Here is a 21,115-nt window from a genome sequence, read left to right as displayed (position 1 = left end):
GGACAGTAAGATTCACCTTTTAAACTAAATAATAAACAAATAAAATGCAAAAATCATGCACATGGCACAATCCACAACAGGGACGGTGGGTCTTCTCTGGTGAGTCACCTTGAGGCGATCCAACAATGATAGCTCCTAGCAGAGTATGGTGAAGCACCAGTCCTTTTTCATTTGTTGACTTTTTTTGTTTTGTGATGCTTTTTTTTGTTGTTGTTGCTTTTTCATGTTTTTGTCGTTTTCTTCCCCAAAGCTTTTCTGTGTTAACTGGAGACTACCCTTTCACATGGAAAAAGAATGAGTATTTTGCACAAGACAGCTATCAGACCCCTGCTATAGTCTGCACCATGGTACAGTATGTGGTGTGTGTTTTTTGTTTTTTTGTGTGTTTTTTCTGTTGGTGCAACTCTTTCATTTCCTTCATTACCTTTATTTATTTGGAATTATTCCTCTTGGACTCAAGTTACTCTTGGTGAGCAACATCAATGACACTGTTCATGAGTAAACAAAAAGTTGTAACTACTTTTCAAACCCAAGCCACTCTGATCACTATAGTTGAGCAGTCGAGGGGTTAACCTTAAGTTTCAAAATGTGTGAGTTTTCTGTTGTTGTTTGATTCTGCTGCTGGTAAGTAGCACTCTGAAAAAGCATAAGCTGTGAAAGAACTTTGTTTCTGAATTATGAGAAACATTCATTGTAACACTGAAAGAATAAGGTTTTGAAGGAGAGTATCCCATAGTGGTAGTATAACTCATCTTAACTGTAACATGAATTCCCAGTAGGCTGAGCCTGGAAAGTCAGCAAACGAGCATTCCTAAAAAGATACCAGTGCTTGCTCTTAATGGCATGCGCATATGTATACATGCCTGAATGTATGCATGCACACACACAATCTTTCTGGATTTCCTCTCAACTCTCTCTCTCTCTCTCCAATCTCTTCTCTTCTTTAAAGAAAAGATGACACTCGAACTGATGCTGCAACTGAGCAGAACTGAAATCACTTATAAGAGTGATTCCATTTTTATTACATAAGCATGCTCCCAGCTGTTTACATGCATAAACAGGCCACAATTGCAAGTTTGTGTCCAACATCAGTCAATATACTATATTACTATCAAACTTTACATCACACTTCAATCACGCACATGATGGGCAAAATGCTTGCTGAATACATCACCCTTTATTTGACAACCACAGATAAAAATTAGACTCATCCTAGTGACATCACAGATAAAAGAACAATAACTCTGCCCAACCCCAATAATCCACACGTTCTCACTTGGAATGAACAGAATCATAAATCATAGCACTGGCAACACTGACTTATCAGAAGCATCTTGACTTGTGGAGAAAAGGTGACGCCTAAGAAAAACTAATAAAAATTAATGCTACTTCTAATTCTACAAACATATTAATGTTAACTGAGATGTTGATACTGCAGATACTAAAAAGATGTGACATGAAATGCTTTTCTGAGTAAAATCTTCAATGACAAGACCTCTAGCTTGCTATTCAAAAAGAGAAAGAGAGAGAAAAAAAAAGAGAAGTTTACGATAAAACTGCACAATTCTACACTCGACTGTATCAAACATTTCAAACACACACATGAGGCACACTTAACATTGCATGTCCACAAAATAATGATGATTCAATTTGATCTTTCTCACCCTTTATGTGAAATCAAACAAAAACAATCATCCAGTAAAATCACCACAAATATCACCGTAACACACATACACCAAATCCGCCAGTAATTTCTCTAAAGGTATGACTTTATTTTCAATTGACAATCTCTTTTCCCCCCTCTTGTGTGGCAATGTATAGAGCCCTAAACATGACAGAAATTGAGCCACACAGGTTGGAGAAGAGACAGGGTTGGGACAGAACTCTAGATAAATCCTAAAACTTCATCAATGGTATGCTACTGACGAGGACAAGTTTTCTACAGGGCCAGCAACAGCCTTTCTACACTCCGCCTTTCAGCACAGTACATGGGGGAGGGCTTCACACAACAGCTGTCCATCAGTCAAACACTAATTCCTCGTCCCTGGCGTCTTCCAGAAGGTTGGCAGTCCTCATGTCTTCCAGCTGCAGGTCCTTTTTCCGTTGTTCCTTCACCTCTTCCTCCGCTGCCCTGATCTTCTTCTTCTTGTCTTGGATCTTCTTCAGCCTACAGGTCAAGATGCCCACATCAGCTGCTTGGTATTAAGATGACTTATTCTTATAACATCATATTTCACGCTGTCAAAATGAATCTACAATTTGACATATACATTTATTCATAATCATTATTCCATGCTGGTGCGCTGTTAAGATGAATCAATTATTTGACGTATATAATTATTCACAATCATCATTCCATGATGATGCACTGTTGAAATGAACCGATTATTTGACACTTAAATGTATTCATAATCATTATTCCATGCTGATGCACTGTCATAATCAATTGACAGATATGTATTCATTCATAACTGTTTATTATTCTACGGTGATGTAATCAAATGTTCAGTGACAATGAAGTAATTTTCGTTTAATGCACTGAAAGCACAGTGGAACTTCCAATAATGCACACACAGAATGCATTCACACACATACACACACACGCATACATGCACACACATACATGCACACACACACATACATATGCACCCACCCACCTACCCAACACACAAATCACATCACTGTTTATAGAGCCACCATCATCCCAAGTTTTACCTGTAAAACTCTTCTCTCTCCCTCTCGTCCAGTTCAGTGGTGATCATGGCAATGGTGTTCTCAATCTGAGGGATGATCACTGTGACACACAGCATGCACACATCCCACTTCACTCATCATGACAACCAACATCGTGGCATTGGTAACTTTAAGAAGAACCACAGATATTCGGGAGGTACAATGTAACTGTGTGCACAAGTCCTAATATTATTACTATCATTATTGATTATTATCCAGCTGACAGCACCAGGCTGAAAACACTGTCATTATTGATCTCACAGAACCTGGAATAATTTTTTTTTAAACACTGGAAAAGGAAATACGGTACACGGAATACATAAAGCCACGAAATATTCAATACATACTGACATACATCAGAATATTAACCTCACCCCGGAAATCAGAATTGCGTTGTTTAAATAGACCCCCACCTTGATATTTTTTTTCCCTCATGAAACAAAGAAATGAACAACAATCTAATTTCCACTACCCAACCCTGAAAAGCTCATTCCATAACACATTCAAACCTAAAAATCCAGTGCTCCCCCCAACCCCCTATATCCTGATCCACTTATGCACTGAAATTGCCAAACAACAGTATTCCACACCACCTCTCTCTTTTTCACAGAACATATCAATTAACCCCTTGGCTGTCACTGACAAGTATGTTTAGTAGTGAAGGGCTGTCACCTCAGTGAGATAAGACAGAGCTTACAGGTCAGGATGTCAGTCACCACTGTAACTCTATTTTTGGACTTATTCCTCTTGGGACTGCTTTATTGTTGTTCAGCAAAAATCAATGACACTGCTTAAAAGTGCACAAAAAGTAAGAACGGCACTTCATAACCTATTCCAGATTGATCTCATTTTATCCAGGTTGAGGCAGTCAAAGGATGAAGTAAATCCACAGAGTGAGACAGACCGTGCTCAATGGCGTTGACACGGCGGTTGGTGATCTTGATGACCTCGTCCAGCGTGACGAAGGAGGTCTGCAGGGAGGCCAGGTCCACCAGCAAGTCTATGGCCTTCAGGTACTGGTCCTTGATCTTGCTCACACTCTGCCCGCCTCGCGCCAGACCCAGCATGTCAAAGTCTGCACAAGAGAAACGCAGCGACGTTTCTCACTGAGGGCGCAGGCTGAGTACAGAACTCAAAGAGTACAGAAATGTATGTATAGGGTTCACAAAAATATTAAGGGCCACTCAGCAACTTGCTTAGTTTTCTTCTTGGGGACATGTAGAAATGATGCTGAATTTTCAGCAATTCTTTTGCAATACTTTACTATGAAAATCCCCAGCTATTGAATATGAACCACTAAATGACTGTTAATGTTTGGTTGAAACATTGAATTTTCAATGACATTTTTCAAGCTGTTTATGATGTATGTTTGCCTAAAACAGCTGTTTGTGAATTCAATGAGGCCAGTAAGAGATCATAGATAACCTGTATAAACTATAATACAAATTATCTTATTTCTTAAAAAAAAAAAAAAAAAAAAAATTTATGAAAACATACCAGGTTTTCTGATGTGGTCCTAAACTTTCAGTGAAGTCTGTATTAATTGTTCAATTAATCAGCAGCACATTACTATGTTATTACCATTTTTGACTCACTTGAGTAAACAAAGTGTCTGTTTTCACCTGGTGTTCGGTTGTCTGTGTGTGTGTGCGTGTCTGTGTGTGTGTGTCCGTGGTAAACTTTAACACTGCCATTTTTTCTGCAAATACTTTGTCAGTTGACACCAAATTAGGCATAAAAATAGGAAAAATTCAGTTCTTTCCAGTCATCTTGTTTAAAACAATATTGCACAACAACAAGAGCAGTCATTGTTATCATTTTTTGTTCAAACAGGAACTTCTTTTGCTAAGCATGGAAGTTATATTTATTTTGCAAATGTTTTGGTGCTGATAGCAAAAAAGGGAAATTAATCTGTAATTAATGCAAGGGGACTTAATTTGCTTTAAACTGATCTTTCTCATCTTAAACATTACATTTTGAAATTATACTCAATACATAAAAAGCTTGTGTGTTTTACTCCCAGTGTACAGGGCTTTCACTATGTTCATTCGCCCGAGTGGTCTTTTTTGGAAAATACTAAAATCAATACAACGAGTGGACTTTATATATCTATTGGCTGAGCCCTGAAGGTCATGGGCAAAAATCAATTGCGTACACATTTATACACATCCAAAGCGTGTGCTCATATTCTTTGCGAACGCGAACGACGCCATTTTGTTTCAAGTTGTTGACCTGCCCGTTCAATCCTATATTCAATGGACAATACACAATAACATGTGATGGAAAGTTGGAGAAGGAGACCATTAAAATATTTATTAAGAGAAAGATTTGTGAACGCCTCATCACTTACTGGATTATGCCCCAAACTGCCATAAAAATATCCACAGAATCAGTTGGAATTCACAGTTAAAAATAATAAACCATGTGAGTTAATACCCTTGAAATGATGAAACGTAAAAATTTCCAGTCTTGACTTTTCTCAAAATGAAGTCCTTTTCACTTCATAAGACGTTTAGAAGTACTTGTACTTGGCTTTACGTGTTATTAGTTTAACAAAATACTCAATTTTCATATCAACTTTAAAACTATAAAACTAGAACGAACATAAAAGAGAAATTGAATCGACCGTGTCAATCGGGTGTAACTAACTGAAACTTGTACATCTATCTAGATCCAGAGAAAACAGCTAAATGTTGCAGTGTGATTGCGGCGATAGCCACGTCTCCTTTACCGCGGACTTAAAAAGAATTTTTAATTGCCCTTAAAGATTTTTTGAATGCCCAAGATACATCAGAATAATATGATTTAAACAGCGTTCTCACTGCGAATACCGCAATCGATTTATCGCCCTTTAAAAAAGCATGTTTAAATATTATATTTTTGAACTTCAGTTAAGGAGACCCGATAGTGTAATGGGTAAGACAGTTTCTTCTCACCCGAACACGCGGAGTTCGAATCTGCCGTTAGGACTTTTTTTTCTTTTTCTTTTAACCCGAAGCTTTATAATAACAAAAACAGAACACATTTTAACGATTAGATTTTTTTTTAAAGTGTATCACAGGTGAGTCTTGAAGGCCTTGCCTCTCTTGTTCATAATGCACCAACCCATATTGACAGTAAAGTTAACAAGTACTTTTCAACTTAATGTTTCAAGTATAGTTTTCAACTGGAATAAATTTATATAAATAATGCATGGACTGGTGAAATAAAAATAATGTATCTACGGTTCAATAAAAAAAAAAAAATTGCATAGATTTTATAAAGCTATCTAGTGTATATAGTATGCATTTCACCTGAGAAACTACTACTTCTTCTGCCTTCGTGGGCTGCAACTCCCACGTGCACTCATATGTACACGAGTGGACTTTTACATACATATATGAATGTTTTTACCCTGCCATGTATGCAGATCTACTTTCAGGGGTGTGACTGCTGGGTATGTTGTTGTTTCCATAACCCATCGAACGCCAACATGTATTACAGGATCTTTAACATGCATATTTGATCTGCTTGCGTATACACTCGAAGGGGGTTTGGGCACTAGCACGTCAGCACATATGGTGACCTGGGAGATGAAAAAAAATCTCCATCCTTTACCCACCAGGTGCCGTCACCAAGATTCAAACCCAGGACCCTCAGACTGGAAGTCTAACGCTTTAACCACTCTGTTATTGCGCCAGTCAAGTACTTCTATTAACCCAATAAAAATTACTTTTTGGTGCATTTGGTTTTGCTGAACAAAGGGAGGCAGTCCTGCAAAATTAGGAGACACAACACAGTATTGTGGACAAGTGCAAAACACCATTTCCTCACATAAAATCTTCCTTTATATCTCATAATACTCACTGTCAGTCCCGTCAAGAAAATGTTCAAAAATGGGCAAGGAGACACCTGCACAAAAATTAGCAATGTGATTTATAAGTGAGAAAACTATCCCCATAACAAAAACAATAACAAGCGCAATCTTGTGGAAATGATGTGCGTGCTCTTGTGTGAAACACATAGCTGAAGTGGCTCTGAAATGGCTCTACTAATATGATACTGTTTAGGTTTTCCCATCTAATGTGTATTTAGAATGTACAATATCGACCCAGACAAAGGTTGTGTGTGTGTGTGTGTGTGTGTGTGTGTGTGTGTGCATGTGCATGCGTGTGTGTGTGTGAGTGTGTGTATATCCCTGTTGCCATGAGACGCAAATTTCAGAAAAAAAATATAATTCTTCAAAGACAGTGAAGACAATTTACTGAATAAATAGTTTAGACAGCTCTATATCATAAGCACAAAGCCTGCATGACACACACACACACAAACGAAAAACAAATCACATTACACCATCTGTCATAAATTCAAAACCTTCATACAAAACAGATGTCCGTAAATCAGCTGAAAACACTGCTACATCATCAACATGAATGGATCCACCATTAATCACAACTTACAGTGTTAAGTTAAACAAAAATAAATACACTGTTACAGAAAAACCACACAACACTCAGACTCTGAGTCAGCAAAAAACAGAATTCACTTATGTCCTAAACAAGGAACACAGGACAGTTTTGACACATGAACAACACAAACAGTGTGACAAAAATATCACTCATGACCTAAGCACTAACAAAAAGTAGACCGTGCATCAATAGATGTACAACATATACATGCGTGCAACTGTTTTCAAGGAAAAGGTGGGGGTGTGGGGGGGGGGGGGGGGAGCAGGGAAGGGGGGGAGAAGTATGCATATGGGAGGTGGTGTCTGATGGAGGGAAGCAAGAGGAGTGATTGAGGGGTGTAGTCTAGTGAGGGGATGAGAAGGAAAGGAGGAAAATTGAGGAGATCATGTTTGTGTTGACTTAATTTCAGTTATACATACGATTCTATAGAATGGCGGTTTCCTTTTTTTTTTATCAGCAGACAGGACCTCAACATTGAGATGAGGGGTGTGAGAGGTGAGAGGAGAGAGACACAGAGGTGGGGAAAAAGACAGAGACATGGGAAGAGTGAGTGAGAGAGACTGAGACAGTGAGAGATCGCAGTCAAAGTATAGGAGGGGTGGGAGGGTGGTGAGGGGACCGGGATAGCACTGCAGTGATTTTGACAGCGCTGGCAGTAGGAATGGAGGGGTGAGTGGAGGTGGAGGAAGGTTGGGGGTGGGTGGAAGGTGGTGGGCACAGCCATTCAGTATGTTGCTCTCCTGGACTGACTACAGACAGGTCTCACTGGGCATCCGGGCATCGATTACCTAACACGAACAGGCAGGCACTTTTTTTTGTTTGTTCTGTTTTGTTTTTGCTTTTTTTTTTTTTCTCTCCAGAAAACCGATGTTCCATTTATAACAAAAACCTAAAAACTCAAATCCGTCTCAGGACGGAAGAGCTGCACCCATGCATGTACCAGCAACCTGCACTCAAAAGTCTCAGCATAGCTCAGTGTGGAGATCAGCCAATTCAGACCTGTTTTTTCACACTCAATCACCACAAAATGCAAAGAAACTGAACAATAAACTAAATATGAAAAGGAATTTCAATCTCTCCTCAATAAGCTGCTTTTACTTTTAATCATTTTCTTCCTAGTTTGGAATGGAAGGAATGTGACACTGATAACCATGTTTGTACAGGATAGGTAAAAATTTTTAAAAAAGCAGTCTGAAGTACCTGCAACATTGTCTTTCTTGCTCTTGACCTTGACCCTGGCCTTGTCGATGTTGTGGAACACCATGCTGCTGATGTCGCCCATGGTGAACTTTCCCTCGGCCAGCGCGATGCCCGCCTGTCTCATCACCTCTCCCATGGCCATCTTGGTCTGAAAGCAAGACAAAGCATGTGTGGGGAAAGATAGGGAACAAAATGAAATGAAATATCATCCGTTAATCTCCAAATGTTCAGCTTCATAAAGCTCTTCCAGTGTAGAAAGTAATACTAATGGGCACAATTAGTGACTGGTTCAGAGAAAATAATAATTTTCAATTCATAACAAAATAATTCAGGAAACGTTTGCTAACTTTTATTGTTTCTGACATATCATAGAAATGGAAAATTACCATTTTTAATGAAACACAAGTTCACAACCTGACTTGAATTTATATTATGTTTTAGTGCCAAAATGTTTCAGTCTGAATGGCCTGTGAACTTAAAAGTATATAGTATATTCTACTAAATTACTGTGTAAAAATTTAAGCTAACAACAAATGACACTGCTTCTTGCGGACATGTGTGTGCAAAATTTGGTAGAAAAAATATACCTGTGCTATCCTTTTTTCCTTTTTACTGTTTTCAATACAGATGAACTGAATTACTAACTCATTTACCATTCATAAACTGAAATAAATTCCATTTTCATGAAACATAATCATGATAAACATAATGTCTATAGATGATAAATATTTAACTAAACATATGCAATGGAGAACACAAACGTACCTCAATGATCTTCTTGAGGATAGCCCTGAATCGCAATGTCAAGGCATCAGCTTTCTTTTTCAACAAACTGTGGCCCTTCTGTGCCCCCTTTAGCCTTAACTTCATATTAGTTAAGGCCCTGCAACAACAACAAATGGGAAACTGTCATTTTCATCACTTCACATCAACATCATTATATATTATGACAGTTTAGCTGGGTTTCTTTTAGACTTAGTGCAGTGCTGATTTGAGGCATACTTTTGTCTAAATGTTGTCCCAAGGATCTGAGATATAACACTGTCATAGACGCACAAACACTCTTGTATATTTAACTAAAGTAAAATAAATGGACAATGACTATGACAGTATTTGTGTGTGTGTGTTAAATAATACTTAAAAACTAAATTATGACAAAAGAATTTTAAGAAATAAAAGTCAGGGACCTCAAATGGTGAGTGGTAACTGGTAGCACTTGGTGTACATACTGATACTACTTATATTTAGTTATACAGATATATTCTTAATCATTCATTCTACATGGAGATGGAGAAGACGGGCAGCAACAAACCAGATGAATTATGAATTGATTCTTAAAAAATGTCGTACTGGAGTAATGAAATATGTAATCTTTATTGTGCTGTTTTTGTCCACCAAGCCCTTGGGTATAAATGACTGTTTTATGAGTGGGGCAGAGAATACACACACACACACACACACACACATTACTGACATTTATGTATAAATGCACACACAGAGAGAGAGAGAGAGAGAGAGAGAGAGAGAGAGAGAGAGGCAATGACAGCACGTGACACATTCAATGGCATCAGTGACAGTTTGAAGATTTCTGAAACATTGGATTCGGAATGATCGTGCTTGCAAAATACACTTGGGTGTTAACAAATTCAAAATTTAAAAAAAAGTAAATCTGTTTTGAAGCCTAATCAAATTATGGGAACGAATAATTCATTTTATGATGAAATCTTGTTCTTGCTCGCTTTTCTGCACTGCTGATCGAAGCGAAAATCGGACATCACGAATCACCGACTCCGATACGATACGTACAACTCGTGCGTGAAACAGCTGTTAAACATGGAAAGAAAACTAATATAATGCCCAAAATGAATGATTTGACCATTTACTACACACCCTAGAATGCAAAATGAAACATAAATCGCTCACATTCGAGAGGGGAAAACGTTGAGTCTATCCTTCGCCGACATGTTGATGTTGCAGCTGTCATGTGATCTGTCATGTGATCATGAGGAGATTACCTCCCGTTCAAGTTGTTCCGTTCTTGTTTCGGAAATAAATAATTTGTTAATATCTATTTGTTTGTCAAATCTATTTACAGCTTTTAAAATGTATTATATTAACTGTTGTTTGTAAAAAAAAATTTTCCCAATGTGCGCTTAGCTCTGCAAAGTGAAACAGACTCCTCTGAGCCTTCCTTGCTTATTTTCAGTTTCAAGGAAGCTGGATACGTGCTTCTTTTTCACCTTAAGACATAGTCCAGGGCAGATACAAAAATGGTCGAAATGTGTGCAACAAAACCGTTCTTTTCACTATAAAATAGAATAAATCATACTGATCACACTGATATAAAGTTGACCGCTGTAGGTGGGCGGGAACATAATTAGATTTTGGTTTTTAATAATTATTTTGTCACACTTCTGGCCATGAGAGAGGGTTACGCAAGCGCGATATAAGGGGTCGCCAAAGTAAAGCGTTTAGCGCGGTACAGTACTTGTGACTGACTGCTGCCGCGCTGATGCTGTCCTATACCTCCGTTAGTAGGACACTGCGGCAGATGACAGATACCGTACAGAAAATAAGAGAACTCTTTGGGGTCGAAAGGAAATAAACATTTTCTATTATTATACTAAATTGGTAGAAAACGCAGTTTACAGTTTCTTACCAGTCATGACATGTCATAAAGAATGAAATCGGTATTATACCGACTGCAAAGGTGAATTTACGAAGGCAGCACAGGATCATTTAGTCAGTCGTAAGAACAATTATGTTGACATTTTACCCAATGCACAACTTGGAAATACTTCATGCTCTGTTTATTAACGTGTAGTATATGAATATCTAAATACGTGTTAACTAGGTTTGTTTCAATGAACATTGTCGGAGCACTGTCCAGACAATTAATTCAGAAAGCATGGAAGGCAGATGATGGCAAAATCGACCAACATCATGTCTTGATGTAAAAACAACGGTATATTTTTCTCAGTTGGAAATGGAGCGCTATTTGCAAATGTGACACACGAACCCTGGCGCGGTAGACACGTCAGTTTAGCGTGGGAAAGAAAATGCATCTGGCTCAGTGGAGCATGAAGGTGGCAAAATGAAATGCATCAGATACGGTCATGAAGAGCAAAGACTGCCTGGAAGATGAAAATGGGTCAGTCTCCAGAATTTTGTTGGAAATAGGGATCTCTCAGTCTGATTCAGTATAAACATGTGTTTACAATGATTATTCAAATGTTTCACATTTTATCAGGATCAGTTGCAATTCTGGGCCGGCATTAGAGAAACGACTCATGTCTGCAACAATTTTGTGAGAATATGGTTTGTTCTTGGGTTTTAAATGTGTTGAAAATCAGTATTAAAAACATCCAAAATTTCGGCGCCATTTTGTGACACAGTGAAGCAATGTGTCTGAACATGAAGTGGTCAGAAACACTGACTGAAGTAAGTACAAATCTGATTAAAATCCAGTACGGCATACAGACCCGATCTATATTCATTTGTTGTGATAATAAGACATTGATCATCAATAAAAATGGTACATTAAGTTTGAAATATTACGCAAAAAAACCGCGTGACAGACGTAAACAACCCGTTCCTCTTGACGTGGGTTTTTTTTGGGTTTTTTTAATTTATTTTTAAATTTATTTTTTTATTCATTCAAAGGCAAGCACATTCATGAATGCACTACACGTTCTTTACTTGCAACAGGTGGTAAACACATATATATCTTCTGCAGCACATACACTCATCAAGTTTTCTGCCGCCGAAAAAAAAGTCCATTCAACTATTTAAATGCGGCAATCGACGTCGCATATTGATTTTCAGTTCCGCTTTTCTGTGATACTTCTGTGCATGTAAACGACCAAATCAGTAAAAAATATACATGTACACAAAATTCGAAGTGTTTTCACATAAATCATGCGGATTCATCGCGGGAAAGTGCAAATCGGTTTGACAAACACCCTTCAATCGTGTGTGTTTTAACACAGATTCAGAGAATGTGTTGTTTCCGACAGCGTGTGAAATGTACATAATTTATGTTGCACGGAAATCTCCGATATGTTCAATCGCAACCCGTGGTTGCTATATATATTTTTAAAAATAAACTGTGTATGTTAATTTCGTCGTTGTTATGGTTTGTTTGTACATTTTTCTCTTATCCGATTAAGTTTAGACACAATCACTGTTTCTGACACATGGCGAGATGCGGTAATAATTTTATTATTCGGATACTGGTGTAAGTTTTCGTACTAAGTCAACGCATGTTGTTCGGAAAGACCGCTTTCAGTTGAAGACTTGTTACATCAAAAGTTCCAAACAACAAATTTCAAAGTAGAAAATGACCCCCTTAAATTACCTTGATTCTGGCTTTTGCTGTCTGGTGAAGTTTTATAACGAAATGATGTAGTTTATCAGTTCACAAGACAGGCGAAGTGTGGAACGAAAAAATTCGTTGTAGCCTATCCGAAACACGTCAGTCCCTACTGTACGCGCGACTTATTGTTTTGCAGAATTGTATTAGAACAGCCACATTTTACATCACACAAGTTTTGAAAAACCAAACTTTACAATGACTGTAAATGAATTTCTTAAAATTAATTAAGTTTGAAGCATTTCACGTTTAGTAGTGCTTGAGATGAAGTCGGGTGTCACATTCGGACACGGAACACATGTTCTTCGGTTCTGCTTTACGCAGATAATAAAATTCCTTATTTTCAGTAGTTGTTTGTTGTTGTTATTGTTGTTGTTGTTTGGTTTTGTTTTTTTCTCATAGTCTTACTTTTATTACATTTTGTTTTTCTGCAATCCTACATATTTGTTCACTGCGAGGATAACGCTAATCAGTTTTCTGTTGATTGATCGAATAGAAAGATACAAAGAATCCGGTGTTTTGATCACAATTCTCAGTTCAGATAATGAGGAAAACTTTTGTCAAGTGATATAAATCACACAATTCCCATTTCATGATAAGATGAACAGTAGTACTTTAAATAGCTAAACACTGGTGAGAATTGATGTGAAAATGGAGTGCCTGCAGTGTTTCTGAAAAAATAAAATCATCCAGGTTGGGGAAGTTAGTTTAGGTATTTTGGGTTCCAGGTTACATGTCATAAGGTTTTAGGTAATCATTAATAAAATACATAATTTGGCAAGGCTTTGTTTGAATGCATTGCATTGGCTAAGGATCGCATGATAGATTCATTACTATCATATAGATCCAGTAATTCAAACATCTGTGTCGGAAAAGTTAGTTTAGGTAACTTGGATTCAATGTTACACGTGTTACAACAAAGTTTTACATAATTATTAATAAAATTTATGATCCATTGTTATCATTATGATTATTATTTATATCCCACGCTAAATCGACGTCTACTGCGCCAGGGTTCGTGAGTCACATTTGCAAATACCGGTTCATTTCCAGAGAAAAATATGTATTTCATACCGTTCTTTTAACATCAACACATGATGTTCAATTTTGCCATCATCTGCTCTCCATTCTTTCCGAATTTATTGCCTGGACAGACCGCCGATAGTGTTCACTGAAACCGAACCGGGTTAACACATATTTAGATATTTATATTCTACACGTTAATAAGCAGAGCATGGAGTATATCCAAGTTGCGCCGGCATTGCGTAAAATATCAACAAAATTGTACTTACGAACAAAATGATCCCGTGCTGCCTTCGTAAATTCACCTTTGCAGTCGGTATAATACCGATTTCATTCTTTATGATATGTCATGAATGGTAAGAAACTGGAAAACATTCATAAAAGCGGATTTGCGTCTTCTACCAATTTAGTATAAAATACATGAAATTGAAAATGTTTGTTTCCTTTGACCCCAAAGAGCTCTGTTCCTAGCTTTCTGTTCAGAATCAATTGTCTGCCGCAGTGACCGGTTCACAGATAGCATCAGCGCAGCAGCAGTCAGTCACATGTACTGTACCGCGCTGAACGCTTTACTCTGGCGACTCCTTATACCGTGTTTGCGTAACCTTCGCATGTCCTTGCCTTGTGACTCTTTGTAAGGCGCTCTCACACACGCAGAAGTAATAAAAACATTCAATTCTGGACATCAACAATCAAAATCTACTTATGTTCCCGCCCCCCTATAGTGGTCAACTTTATATCAGTGTGATCAGTATGATTTATTCTGTTTTATCGTAAAAAGAACGGTTTTGTTGCACACATTTTGACCTAACGCAAATTTTAATCTAAATTCCCTGGCCTAACAGTGTTGTGAAACTTTAACAATACAGTCTGTGATCTACACACCCAAAGTCAATAATAATAAATATTGGGAGGAGGAAATGACTGGTGTGATACAACTGACAATTTCCTGTGTGTGTGTGTGTGTAACTTCAATGTTGGCATTCCCCCCCCCCCCCCCCCTGCCACAAACCCCCTCCCCATAACGTTACCGTAAGTACAACAGAAACCAAACTTGGTCAAATGGAACTTCTGTCATCCACTTCAAGAGGGCAGATAAGAGGTCAAAGGTCAAAGCCATCCTTTCACAAAAAGAAGAATCATATAACTCTCATCTTACATCTAATTTTCCATGAACTTACGAGTGACCAGGAAAAAATGGATTTTGTATTCAGCTCTAATAGTTATTCACATTATCAACTCGTTATGGTGACTGCATGTATGGTTATTGAAGTTCAAAGGCAAAGGTCATGCACACGTCATTTATCAAAAGAAATAGCACGCAAAGGGGATAAGGACTGACATCTGATCTTCACTCAGTGAATGCTCATCATAAGAACCAAAAAGCACTGCTTTCTTCATGTCCATGGGCTGCAACTCAGCTCTCCAAACTGACTTTTTCACACCAAAGCACTTACCTCACCATCGTTTATGCAGATCTGCTTGTGCTAAACATTCATCCATGTTAACCCCTTCGCTGCTGCTGGTGAGTACGTTTGTCAGTGAAAAGCTGTTGCCGGAGGTAACGTTACAGATACTAGTCAGAATGTTGGTCACCGTTTCTTTACTTGGACTCCAACCTCTGGGCATTTCAATTCTTTCATTCAGCAAAACCTGTTACACTGCTTAAAAGTACACAATAAGTTCTTACACTTCAAATTCGCGCTACACTCACTTCACTTCATGATTCAGCAGACACGGGGTGAAAGGTCCTGTGATCTATGTTAATGTTCTGAGATATGGAAAAGTGAGCAGAATCTTGAAGGTCAACTGCACTGGACAAAGGCCAGGCAATATAAATAAGGTCCCTATAATGTGCCAGCTAGGAGCTGGAAGCAAACCCGAGACATGTTTCATAATTGCAAGCACGTTTGCGAGCTAGTGGCGAAAGAGCGAGTGGCTGGGGTAAGGAGTACATGCGCAGTGAAACGACTGCAAAGAGGAAAGTAGATTTTATGTTTACCTCTCGGCAAAGTTGCTCTGAAGGCAACCTAGCCTTGACTCACGAGAACCTTGCCACTCTTGCTGCAAGGTGGGAAAAAGAAACGCACCTTCCTAGCAAGTCTCACAAGAACCTTGCTCAACTACCATGTGAGAAACACACATCTGATCAGCTCTTCACAGAGTGAAACAGTTGTCGCTCAATGGTTCCATATATGTTGACATCTCCATGGGATGACCTGTTCACGCGAGAATAGTCACTGAAAAAGTTCCGACTTTCCAGGGCCCCATCTCTTATTATGCCTGTTATTTAAAGTATTCACTTTCACTGGGAGAATGAAGATACCAAGGCATATGTTTATCACTGTTTCTGTTTTTGCATGTCCAATATCATTATGAACAGTCAGCTGTTTTTATCTTCATATTTTTCGAACATGCTACTTATATACCTAAAGTGTATGTGTGTGTGTGAGAGAGAGAGAGACAGAGACAGAAACACAGAGGGACAGCAACAGAGAGTTATGAATCCAAATGAGTTTTTGTTTCAGAAATTTGTAGATTTTTTTAAAATTTTTATTTTATTTTATAGAATTTGTTGGAAAACACGGATATGAGCTGTTTGTATGTGTGGGGACCATCGAGATCGTATTTACATAGAGCGCGCGAGGCGCTGCGTGAGCGACGCCACAGCCGCGCGAACTTTCCGCCATTTTGGACACCTACCCGTACACCGGCCTTTTGTAAGAGAGTGACAACAGAGTACAACAATGTCCGGAACGTTTTGTGCAGCTTGGGGCTGTTTCAACAGACAAAAGAAAGGGAAATCTTTTCACAGGTTCGTACCTATAATTTTCTTGATATTAATGACTGTGTTTGTGTGCGTCATTGTGTGTGTAGGGGTGTGTGTGTGTAGGTGTGTGTGTGTGTATAACTGTTGGTGGTGGGGGTGTGTGTATGTGTTGGGTTATGGAGGTCTTACGACTGTCAGTTTGTGCGTGTTTGTATGTAGGCCTATGTGTGTGTATGGTGCATGATTCGGTGTGTGCAAGTGTGTGTGTGTGTGTGTGTGTGTGTGCATGTGTGTGTGTGTGTGCGCGCGCGCGCGCGCGTGTGTGTGTTTATTATAACCTTAAGTATAAGGGAAGTAAAAATTTTTTGATGAACACTCCAATGACAAAATAAACTTGAATTATTCGTGTTTTGTAATCAGATTCCCGAAGGACGAAGAGAGAAGAAGACAATGGGTTGCAGCCCTGAAGAGGGAGGGATTTCAAGCTACCGACTACTCCAGGATCTGTGGTGACCACCTTGCCAAACAACACAATTCTCTCATCACTGGAAAATATATTAGAAAGCAAATGAACAAACTTGTTCTCTTCAAAAACCAGTAACGTCTGTCCTAGAGACATGCATGTGCAAATGCACCTGACAATTCTTCACCTTGTGTCAATCTTTCTGGTACATGGTGATGCTACAATCTGTTAATTCACTGTGCCTTCTATGGCGTTCTTTACCCAGAAGAACATACACACAGTCATCCGTTTTCATGGTGCATACCCATGACATAAGGTTGGGGCTCGAACTTGTTCTGTTTGACTTGTGCTGTCTGATTCTGTTTTGGTTCTTTGTACTGATGTATGTCGAAAATTCCTTGTCCTATGTGCATTTATGAAACTGACTCTGAATCGCATTTTTTCTTTGAGTGTAATGTTATAGTACTCTTGAGAAGTATGTGTATTTTTTTTTTAGAAAAAGGTTTTGCGAAAAGGAGAGATTTCGTTTGTCGTCATCTGAAGACTGGAGATTTCGTTTGTTTGTTGTCATCTTATTACACATTCCTTTGCTACAGTTATTTAGGAAACATGCAAATTAGAAAAAAAGATATTTTTCTGACAGTTAATTCACTGAACTGACATTTGGTCAATTTTTTTGATGGTCAAAAGGAGGAGTTTGTAGTATACTCCATGTTTGGTGTTAAATATACTTACCATGTCAAACTGATGCAAACTAGGCCTATTGGTTTGCTCTGCTTGGCCAAATTTCGCGCGGCTAACAGTGAAAAGACGGGCCCACCCGCTCTCAGCCAATCAAACGCCTCTAAAAACTATAAGCGCTTAATCATTCCGTGGCCATGAACAAAAATGCCCCATGAGAACCACGGCGGAGACGCGGGGATGGACGGGCGGGCATTCGAGTTTGACATGGTGTATATATTTACACCAAACATGGAGTATAATACAAACTCCTCCTTTTGGTGTCATATACTGTACCATGTCAAACTGATGCAGAATTTAAAGCAAATGGAGGAGGGCAACGCCTACTGGTTCATATGGGGAGCCCTTGTAACTGAGACGGCAGTGTTAGCCGCGACAAAGGAAATCCCCTTGGAACCGTCAGCCCTGGTCATACGGAAATTCCTGAGGTAGAAGTTGATGAAGGGATTCTCAGACCGCCAGAAGGCTGCCTCCAAGACATGCTGCGTTGGCACTGAGTGCTGGAAAGCAGCCGAAGTAGCTATGGCCCGCACTTCGTGTGCTCTGGGATGAAGACAGCTGATATCCCTGTGTGCATGAGAGTAGGCTCTACGAATGACTTGGGAAACCTGGCGGGAAATGGTGCCTGCAGCGATGTCTTTCTTGTAATTCTCATTGAGGGAGATGAGCAGACACCTCTGAGAAGAACGCCTATGGTGAGACCTATCCCAATAATATTTGAGACACCGAACAGGACAGGTGCCTATCCTCATCATCTTGGGCAAGAATATCAGACAAAGGTCTGACTCTCAGAGAGGGGGAAGGAACCTCAGGGTCTTGGTTCTCAGCCAGAAACTCTGGAAGGAAACGAATAGTGATGGAACCATCTCTGTGGAAGGCCAGATCTTGTGGCATTCCACTAAGCCCATGCAGCTCACTTCTATGACTGCCTGTGGCCAGCCACAGAAGGAAAGTGGTCTTGAGGGTGAGGATGTCAAAAGGAATAGTCCCCAATGGTAGGAAGGGCTGTTTTCGAATGAAATCCAGCACCAGGAACAAGTCCCAGAGGGGCACTCTTCTGGGGTCTCTAGCTTCCTTCAGAGGGGCACCCCTAGCCACCTCTCTGAGCAGGCAATCCGCTTCCAAGGCGGAACCACCTAGCTGTTTGCAATGTGGTACAGAAGGCAGACCTGTACCCTCGCCCAGAACTAGCAGACAGGATGAACCGAGGAGCAGAGAGCCAGAAAGTTGGCCAGCTGCATGCTCGTAAGGTTCGTAGGGGTAATGCCCTGAGCTGTACATCACCGCAACCATTTCTTCCAGCGAAAGTCATACAAAGTCTCCGTTCCCTGCCTCCTTGCTCTGGTGACTATGGAGAGGAGGTCAGAGGAGGCACACCCCTGGGTCAGCACAGCCGACACAGAGGCCGACCGAGGGGTCGAGGACTTCAATGGTGATGCTGACAGTTCCGACCGCACAGCAGCCATGCGTGCTGGTGGAGCAGTTGAGGATTGGAATGCGGAGTGCCCGAGCGAGGCTGCCTCAGCAGATGAGATTTGGTTTCAAGTTCCAGGGGTGGGAACATGTGTCAGGGACTGAAGGTCCGGAAACCAGGTCTGGACTGGCCATTTCGGCGCAATGAGGATCAGCTGCGGGTGTTCCAATCTGTCTTTCCGTATCACCTTGGACAGAATTGGAAAGGGAGGAAATGCGGAGGCAATCAGACTGCTCCAATCTAGAGAGAGAGCATCCACTGCCCACGCTTCTGGGTCGGCAACCGAAGAGACGGAAGTGGGAAGTCTCTTGTTGAACAAGGTCCACCATCGGCCGAAACCACTGTTCCCACACCCCCTGAAGGCTGTCCTTGTCCAGGGTGCACTCTGTGCGTATGACACTCTTGGACCTGCTAAGAGCATCTGCCAAGAAGTTGGTTTTTCCTGCTCAGTGTCTCGCTGAAAGTGCAATGCCCTTGCTGTGGCACCAACGGAGGAGAGCCTCAGTCCGCATGGAGAGGTCTGCCGAGTGCGCTCCCCCCATTTGTTCACATAACATGCGACCGTCGTCTTGTCCGTGAACAAGCGGATGGTCTTGCCAGTGGCCTCCCCCATGAAGTGAGTGAGTCCATGTGGGCTCCCCAGCCCAGGGAGGAGGCGTCTGTGAAGAGTGCCACCTGAAGAGTAGGTGGGGCTAAGGGCACCCCCTGTGTCCGAAGGGGGGTGATTAACCACTCTGATGTCACCTCGAGGAACCACTCGCCCAGACATATCTGGGTATCCCATGGCTGAGTGCTCTGGGACCGGCGTAACCTCAGTGCCCTCTGGAGAGGGCGCTTGAGAACCCTGTCCAGGGGAATGAGAGGTGCCGTGGACTCCATCATGCCCAAGAGGGAAGAAAGTGTCTGCGCTGTATCTTGGGAGGAGTGGCGCCAGTGGCTGAGGAGGCCTGCCAGACGGTCCCAGTGATCTGGCGCCAGAGAGACTATCATAGACCGCGTGTCGAATCTCATCCCTAAGAAGTCGAAGGACTGACGTGGGGACAGATCGCATATCTGCTGGTCCATGAGGAAGCCCAGTTGGGAGCAAAGGTCTAGAAGTCTGGCCGTATGACTCAGGCACAGGGCCTGCGACTGGGCCGGGATAAGCAAGTCGTCCAGGTACACACACAGACAAATGGATTCCGAGCGGACGATGGACACCAATTCCCGCAGCACCTTGGTAGACAGGAAAGGGGCAAGGGACAGACCAAATGGGAGGGCCGGGAACTGGAACCCCTTGTCCCTCCACACGAACCTCAGGTACCGACGGGATGCCGAATGGATGAGTATATGAAAATAAGCATCTTCCAGATCGATAGAGGTAGGCCAACCACCTTGTTGGATGGTCTCCCGAATCTGTGCCTGTGTGTCCCTCTTGAATTTGATTTTGGGGAGGAATTTGTTGAGGGGGGACAAGTCCAAAACTGGTCTCCACCCTCCCGAGACCTTTGGAATCACCAACAACCAGCCGTAAAAACCGGGGCCCGGGTCCGAGAGTTGAGATATAGCCCCATGAGGAGTGGGTGCGATATCTCTTTTTCTAGGACGCTCTCCTGCTCCGTCGAGCTGGGCACCTAAGGAGGAGGAGTGGATCTTAGAGGGGGGAGGTCCTCCACCCAAGACAGCATGTACCCAGACTCTAGCACCGACATAATCCCGTCGTTGAGTCCCAGAGTACACCACTGATGTGCATGCCGGGACAAGTTTCCTACTTGGAGGGGCTGAACGACTGGCGGTGCTGAATCGGGGCCCAGTCATTGGGGGTGCTGCCTTCTGGCCTTGGGCATGGCCGGTCGGCTTGGACGGACATAAGGTGGTTTATTCCTCTGCCCCTGATTCAGCACACGCTGCC

General features: G+C 41.0%; 1 protein-coding gene across 1 annotated transcript; it reads right to left on the bottom strand.

The window, feature by feature from the left end:
• Positions 1–967: 967 nt before the first annotated feature.
• Positions 968–10,404, bottom strand: LOC143280866 (V-type proton ATPase subunit D-like). The gene is made up of 7 exons (XM_076585594.1): positions 10,305–10,404; positions 9,147–9,264; positions 8,382–8,529; positions 6,580–6,624; positions 3,638–3,808; positions 2,716–2,794; positions 968–2,167 (listed from the first exon to the last, which is right to left on the bottom strand). The coding sequence occupies exons 1-7, from the start codon at positions 10,343–10,345 to the stop codon at positions 2,020–2,022; spliced, it is 750 nt and encodes a 249-aa protein (XP_076441709.1). The 5' UTR covers positions 10,346–10,404; the 3' UTR covers positions 968–2,019.
• Positions 10,405–21,115: the final 10,711 nt, after the last annotated feature.

Source organism: Babylonia areolata, chromosome 4, assembly GCF_041734735.1.
Source record: "Babylonia areolata isolate BAREFJ2019XMU chromosome 4, ASM4173473v1, whole genome shotgun sequence".
NCBI lineage: Eukaryota > Metazoa > Mollusca > Gastropoda > Neogastropoda > Buccinidae > Babylonia > Babylonia areolata.
The sequence above is the reverse complement of the archived record's forward strand: the minus strand, read 5'-3'. Positions and strand labels throughout refer to the sequence as shown.